Source organism: Atta colombica, unplaced genomic scaffold (assembly GCF_001594045.1).
Source record: "Atta colombica isolate Treedump-2 unplaced genomic scaffold, Acol1.0 scaffold203, whole genome shotgun sequence".
NCBI lineage: Eukaryota > Metazoa > Arthropoda > Insecta > Hymenoptera > Formicidae > Atta > Atta colombica.
The window spans coordinates 598,720-606,707 of NW_017259298.1; the positions used below are offsets into that span (position 1 = coordinate 598,720).

Here is a 7,988-nt window from a genome sequence, read left to right on the forward strand (position 1 = left end):
ATTATGTTAAAAAATTTCATGTTAAAAACATTTTTATATTCTTAATTGAATATATAATTTATTATACCCATTTTCACCAATGTAGTAGATTAATTTTAATCTCTGTTCAACTTATACTCTTCATCTACTTTTTCTAAGAATTTTAAATTGAAAACGTTTTAGCAACTTAAAAATAAACTTTAAAAATAAACTGAAAAAATTGCCGCATACTGAAACTTTTTCTGAAAATTTTCTGTACGAATTGGAACACTTTTCAGAAATACTAAGACAGTCTACATTTTTTCTTACAATTTTTCGTTTATATGAGTTTTATTGTTAGAATATTCTAACAATAAGATTTTTCATAATTTAAAAATTCTGAAAAAATTATTCTTTTGTTTACCTGTAAGTATTTTTGAATAATCGGACGTTGATAAAACAGTGCATTCATGAATCTTGTGGAGTTCGAAGCGGTAGGCGCCACTGCTAGAGTCTGGACAGTTCCACAGTACAAATGGCCGGTGACGCGAGGAAAACGGACGTGATAAGACCGTTAAGGGACTGCTCCATCATCCATACGGCGACGAGATGATCGTGGCTGCGAACGCGATTTTACCTCGACTGAGAATACGTGAAACTTGCAGCTAGGATAATTAATCCTCGCCATGAACGCGTGGCTTGCTATCGCTTGCTTCCTCTGCGGCTTTTTTTCTTGTAATGGTAAGTGGCATCGATGCTCAATCCGTCACGATCTTATCATTCTTGCTCTTCTAAATGGATATCTTTGAGACTAGTTCTTTTTCATCTTCTTCTTTGATTTTTCTCTTTTCTTTTTTCTCGATTTTATATTTTTGTGCTGCTGTCGCCTGCACAGTTTTCCATGTTTGTTTTGCTTGCTATTTATGTATGTAGTATGTCGTTGTATGTGTGTATGTTTATTATGGCTGCGGTTCGCTTTCCCGCTCACACGCTTGTGAGCATCAATTATCTTTGTTCAATATTTACTAAACAACAAGGATGAAACGACACTTAAAGCGTTGTGAACGCCAAAGCGAATCGTCTATGTTTTCATCTCTTTTTTTTTTTTTAGGTATAATAATTAACGAAATAAAGTAAATATTAAAGATCGAAAATTAAGTCAGTCTTCCCTACTGAAAAAAATCACGTCACAGTCGCATGATGAAATTGTGTAATTAAGACATGTAAATCACGTAACGGAATATTCCAAATCAGTGATATTAAAATTACGTATTTTGAAAAATCACATGATGATATGTTCTTTTTTCTTCTATTTCTATCATTCAATTCTTTAAAATTCGATAACTATAAAATCACATGACGGATGAAATTATTTCTAATAACATGTGATTTTTCAAATTACATCGTTTTGAAAAAAGCATGTGATTTGGAACAATCCATTACGTGATTTACATGTTTTAATTACATGATTTCATCATCTAACGTTGTGACATGATTTTTTTCAGTAAGGTTTTTTAAGACTGGCTCAATTTTTACTTCTTAATGTAAGATTCCACTCTAAAGAATGTAAAGAATTGATAGTTTAGCGATGAGAACATTAAATTCAAGTCCAAGATTAAGTCAAAATTGAGCCAATTATTCTTAAACTAAATATTATATTGATATTTTTACTAATTTTTTAGGCTCGCCTCTACTTCTATTTGGCACTCATAAGGACATCAGGGTAACCAATATATCTCGCAGCAACAAGGTCAACATCATCATTAAGGACTTGTCAGAAGGTGCGTCGCTGGACTTCTTCTATGAGCGTGAGCTAATTTGTTGGTCCGACAGCAGTTTGGAAATGATACAGTGCATTCGTTATAATGGCACGCATACTGGCGAGAAGATAACAGTAGTGAACTCCAGTTTGATATCGCCCGATGGTCTTGCTTGCGACTGGTTTACGGATAAACTGTACTGGACGGATGGCGAGAAGAACCGGATTGAGGTGACCAGCATCGACGGCCGTAACAGGAAGGTTCTCTTCTGGAATGACATTTATCAGCCGCGTGCAATCGCCTTGGCGCCCATGGAAGGATACCTATTTTGGACCGATTGGGGCGACGTACCTAAGATTGAACGCGCCTCGATGGATGGTGATCCGAATACGCGCGAGATTATTGTCTCTGATGACATATTCTGGCCGAACGGCTTGACGATTGATTATGAAAATAGACTCGTCTACTGGGCGGATGGTAGACTACACTTCATTGCTGTAATGGATTATCATGGTGGTAATAGACGCAGATTGATCAATCGCGATCTGGACTATCCATTTGCCATAACGTTTTTTGACAATCGGCTTTATTGGACCGACTGGAAGACTTGGTGCATCCATTCGTATGACATAAACCAGCTACAATCACATCCACGTGAATTATTTCACGGCGAATATATACCTGGTAGTAAATATATTCTTGTATTCAATAACAACTTGAGCAAATATTGATTAAAATTGTTTTATATTTGATCTTTAGATCAAAGCCAATTATATTCTTAACGTTTATCTTTAAATCTAGAAAAATTATATAGTGTACTTTATTTCCTCTAGATCACTAGATTATATATATTTAAAATCTTTATACGATATTTATTATTTATGTTTATTATTATATTTTATCTTTTTATATAATAATTTATTAATTCTTCATATAAAATTTAAAGATGTGTGAATTATTCGAATACTGCTTGAATTAAGTGAGATTGAATTTGAGATTGTATTTGAATCTCTTTGAAAAGTTTAGAAAATCTTGATTTGCACATCTAATAAAATTAATATGATTTATTTTATTTGATATTTAACATTTATTAATTTTTATTAAATATCGTTTTCAGGTGATATTGAAGTCTGGGATGCAAGGAGGCAACCGAGCGGCAATAATCCTTGCAAGCGAAACAACGGCAATTGTTCTCATCTGTGCCTTCTGAGCTCGAAGGAACCTGGTTATAGTTGCGCCTGTCCCACGGGTGTCAAACTGATTGACAAACATACATGTGCCAACAGACCGGAACAATTGTTGCTAATCGTCCAACGAACTGAAATCTGCCGGATATCCTTAGACTCGCCTGACTATACAAATTTCGTGTTGCCGCTTACCGGCATTAAACATGCAATTGCAATTGACTTCGATCCAGTGGAAGAGTTGCTATATTGGACTGATGAACAAACAACTGCCATTAGGCGAGCTCCTCTCGATGGAATGAGTCAACAGAATGTGATTTCTACGGAGGTATGTAATTGTTTCTCTTTTTCTTTCTCGTTTAATGTTTGCATTGGTCTTGAAAATGTTATTTATAACAAAAACATAATATCTTTCAATGCAGCAATGCTCAAGTCTTAAATTTTGATTTAATCGAATTAAAATTACATGAATTGTCGTTGCAAAACCAGTATTTTTTTATATATCAGATTTATAAATAGTTGCTAAAAAATCTTTTATAAAATGTTTAAAAAAGTTTCTAACAAACATAGCTTTTACATATTTTTCAAAAACAAGAATTTAAATTGTAAAATAAGGCTTTATGAATAAAACAATTTTAATATTGAAGAGCATAAAACTTTTTAATTTTATAAGAACACATTTAGGTGACGACATCGTCACACTATTCAAACATTATATGAAGATTATGAAAATTCGGCGTCAAATTAGATTGAGGATTTATTTCCTGAATTTGTATATTAAAAGAAAATTGACTCCTCAATTATCCTATATGATTTGATAAAAAACAAACTTAGTTTTTACCATTATTCAAATAGACATAAAAATTTGAAAAGATTAAATTCAATTTCATCATAAAGACTTTAAGATTAGAACTCCGTGATTATTACAAACAATTAGAAATCATTAGATCGGATACTTTCACAATTTGGAAAGTGTCTAACTTGCTACTTATCTCGGTGGAGACAGCGTTCTTCAGATGTCAAGATAACAAATTGAATCAGATATGGTTTCGATAAAAGGAAGATTGAAAATAAAATCCCTTTCTCATTAAAAAAAGAAACAAACATATTAAACAGAGAATCAAATCGATCAAATACTTCATAATATCGGGGATGACAACGGGAGTTTTATCTTCTTCATTTGAGTCTATGAAGATTATTCAAATTTCCTCAAATAACATTATTTCAAACGATAATGAAATAGTGAATAAAATTCTCGTTAATCCAGATAAGTTTGGTGACAGCAGTCTAATGAATAGCATCCACAACCAATGGTTCATTAATTTATGTAATTATTAATGAAATTCCAAAGGAAGTAAGGATGTTGTTACAATTGGGACATTGTTATAATTTACCGAAACACAAGCAATAATGGAAAAGTTGTCTAGAGTTTGTCAAGTGTATTGAGAATAACATTTTCAAGTTAAATGATATTAGCAATTCCATTAGAAATGAATCTATAAGAAAATTACAGAGAATAAAATAACCGTATGGAATTATGTGAATGACAATGACAAAATGATAAAAAAATGGCTTCAATCAATGGAATCATTTATTAATAATCACTCAGAGATTCTCTTCACAAGAGCGGACAAAGGAAATACTATGATTGTTCTTGATAGAAATGATTACAATTTGAGGATAGAGAAGATGTTGTCGGACTTGGACATGAATTAATCAATAAAAAACCTATTAATAAATTGACATTTGGGGCACGCAGCATCCTTTCCACTTCTTTTGAGTGGAAGAACAAGGAATATATTGATGAACATACATATAGTAAATTGTTGGTGACGGATGGAATCTTGCCATGTGCATATAGCTTACCAAAGATATACATAAACATAACGTTTCTCTTAGAATCATAGTGTCATGCATTAACCGTCCGTTGTATTATATTGCTTCATACTTATACAACATCATCAAGAAAAGTATCCCTTCTCATTTTAGTAGTATCGAAAATAGTTATCATACACACGATCATGGATTACCTTTAGATCCAAATTATACCCTAAACTCTTTAGATGTAATGTCATTATTCACGAACATTAAATCTAGCTATTGACAGTATAAAAAGAAGATGGAATAACTTTTCAAATTCCACAAAGATACCTATGAAGCAATTCATAAGGGTATCACTGGTGATAAATTCCACATTTTTCATTTTTAATAATAAAATTTATAAACAAATCTTACTCCTATGGGTTCCCCATTGTCATTCATACTTGCAGATGGTATTACAGGATTTAGAGGAGACGATTTTCAAACGAATTCCCAGCCTACCATTTTATTTTCGATATGTAGATGACATTTTGTTTACAGCACACAAAAATGGTAATCTTATTAGAATTCAATTCATACCATCCTAGAATACAATTCACTTTGGAGACGGGTAGGAATGATGGTATTAATTTTTTAGAGTGATCGATGACAATAGAATTAAGTTTGATATTAGAAAACCCTAATTCATGATGGAGGTATTTAAGTTTTTATTCCAACTATCCAATGGAGTACAAAAGAGGTGTCATCATAAGCCTGTTTGATAAAATTTTGATTTTGAATTTGACACAAAAGATACAGAGTCATAATCAATACACTATTACAAAACGGTAATCGTTATATTTCATTTTTTCCACAATTAATAACAGAATCAATAATTACTCTTACAGACAATCATTTGATAAAACAAGCGATGATAATAACGATGAATTGAATTTAAAAAGATATTTCACAATTCCTTATTTCAATTATAAAATCTCAGAAAGTTTTAGAAATATTACAAAAAAATATGATTTAAATATAGTATTTAAATTAACCGATTAACTCTCTGAGAGATTTATTAAGACGGGTCAAGATGTTTTAGATTTCAACTCTCGATGTGATGTTATATATACAAAAATCAACTGCAATTGTGAAGCATCATACGTGAGTCAAACGAAAAGAAAATTGAAAACTAAAACTAAAGAACATCATGCAGATGTTAAGAAAAAGAGGGGATCATCTCTGAACATAAGTTAGAAAATAATCGTGATTTTAAATTGGATGAAGTGGAAATTTTAAATATAGAATCATCATATTATAAAAGATTGCTTATCGGAAATAATCCACATTGAGAAACAGGCTTATGGAATAAATAAAGTGATACCGACAAATTACCAGCTATTTATTCCTCTATCTTTCATATCATATCCTCTTCCTTAGTCACACTCATGTAATGAAGCCAGTATTCAACCAACATCTATCGAAATTGATTGCTGAAATATTGTCATCGTTTATCAAAAAATTTGTACAACAATAGGATGAGAATAGTCATAGGTAATTATATTTTGATTTACATAATGAGTATTGGAGATTACTGATTAGAATCCATATGTTGACAGAGTAATTATCTTAATTCACTTTGCCTGAATTAATAATTTAATAATTTTATTTTTGACATGAATTGAAATTAAATTGCTAGAGATTAGACAAAGATTGATAGTAACTTAATGTGATTACAGTTAATTATAGAAATTGGGACTTTCATGCAGGATGATCATCTCACACGTTTATATCAACTATTAACAACTGAAATAAAGATATATCCAGCAGTGAATTCACAAGTATTAATGAAAGTTGGGAAGAAGGTTAAAATTTTTAGATTAAAACAATGTGATCAAGCAGCGCTAAGTTATCTGACTAATTTAGAAAAAATGTAAAATGTTTACAAAAATTTATATTATCGTTATTCCTCATATGTATAATTGAATGTCACACTGAAAATGACATGATAAATGTGTCGAAATGTTTGTAAACAATTTGATTCAATTTCGAAAGATTATATAAGATTATATAAGTTCGCAAAAATATCTAGCGTTGGCTTTTTATGCTCTTCAGTATTAAAATTGTTCCAAAAAATTTTTAAAGGATATAAAAGTACTGAAATATTATAAGAATTCTTTTATTAAAAAGAAAATAAATCTTTGAATTTTCGTTTATTTGAAAATATCTTTTAAAATATGTTTTAAATTTCTTAAATTTTTGAATTTTTTACAGTTCTGTTTTTATCTAATTGTCTTCTGTTTACATCTGTTTCAACAGAACTAACAAGAATGCTGAAATTACACAAATTTTTTGGCGAAATTGTTAATATTACAGATAGCTTGAAGAGATTTTTAGAGAAATGGCAAAGAAGCCATTATATTTTTGCATTATATACTGGAATTGCTATAATTCTATCTTTTGATTGCAGGTGGCGAATCCAGATGGTATTGCGATAGACTGGATCGCTCGCAATCTTTATTGGACCGATACCGGGACCGATCGGATTGAAGTGGCGCGACTAGATGGGAAATATCGGCGTGTGCTGGTGAATGAAGATCTATTTGAACCACGAGCGATTGCGCTCGCACCTGAGCACGGTTGGATGTTCTGGACCGATTGGAGTGAAAAGCGGCCAAAAATTGAGCGCAGTAATCTGGACGGCAGCGAGCGTACATTGCTGATCACCAAGGACATTGTCTGGCCAAATGGCATCGCCTTGGATCTCGAGCGCAATAAGATCTATTGGTGCGACGCGAAGACCGACAAAATCGAGGTGTCTAATATGGATGGTACTGATCGGCGTGAGGTTATTACCGATAATCTGCCACATCTATTCGGTCTCACTTTACTGGGCGATTATTTATATTGGACCGATTGGCAGCGTCGCAGCATCGATCGAGCGCACAAGCTCACTGGTGGTGAACGTGAAGTCATTGTTGACCAGGTACCCAATGTAATGGGAATCAAGGCCATACATCTTGGCAAAATGAACGCCAGTAATTCTCCGTGCGCCCGCGACAATGGTGGATGTAGCCATCTCTGTTTTAACAGACCCAACAACAGGTGTATATTGCGGAAATTATTCGAATATTTTTTTTGCAAGATTTGCTGAAATCGTTGCGGATAGATTGAAAATTCTTATAGAAATAGAATCTTATAAAAATATTAAATAGAAATTTAATATTGAAAAGAAGTAATTAAGTACTTTCTTTGTTGTTTAATGCTTTTAATATTCAAAAGTATT

General features: G+C 32.1%; 1 protein-coding gene across 1 annotated transcript in view; it reads left to right on the plus strand.

Annotated features, from left to right (window-relative positions):
- Positions 1–394: 394 nt before the first annotated feature.
- The window catches only part of LOC108687261 (low-density lipoprotein receptor-related protein 6), a 14,506-nt gene continuing 6,912 nt past the window's right edge, over positions 395–7,988 (plus strand). Inside the window, exons 1-4 of the mRNA XM_018192943.1 lie at positions 395–699; positions 1,641–2,402; positions 2,836–3,230; positions 7,173–7,807. Coding sequence (XP_018048432.1) covers positions 645–699; positions 1,641–2,402; positions 2,836–3,230; positions 7,173–7,807 — 1,847 coding nt within the window. The 5' untranslated portion in view covers positions 395–644. The remainder of the gene's footprint in view (positions 700–1,640; positions 2,403–2,835; positions 3,231–7,172; positions 7,808–7,988) is intronic.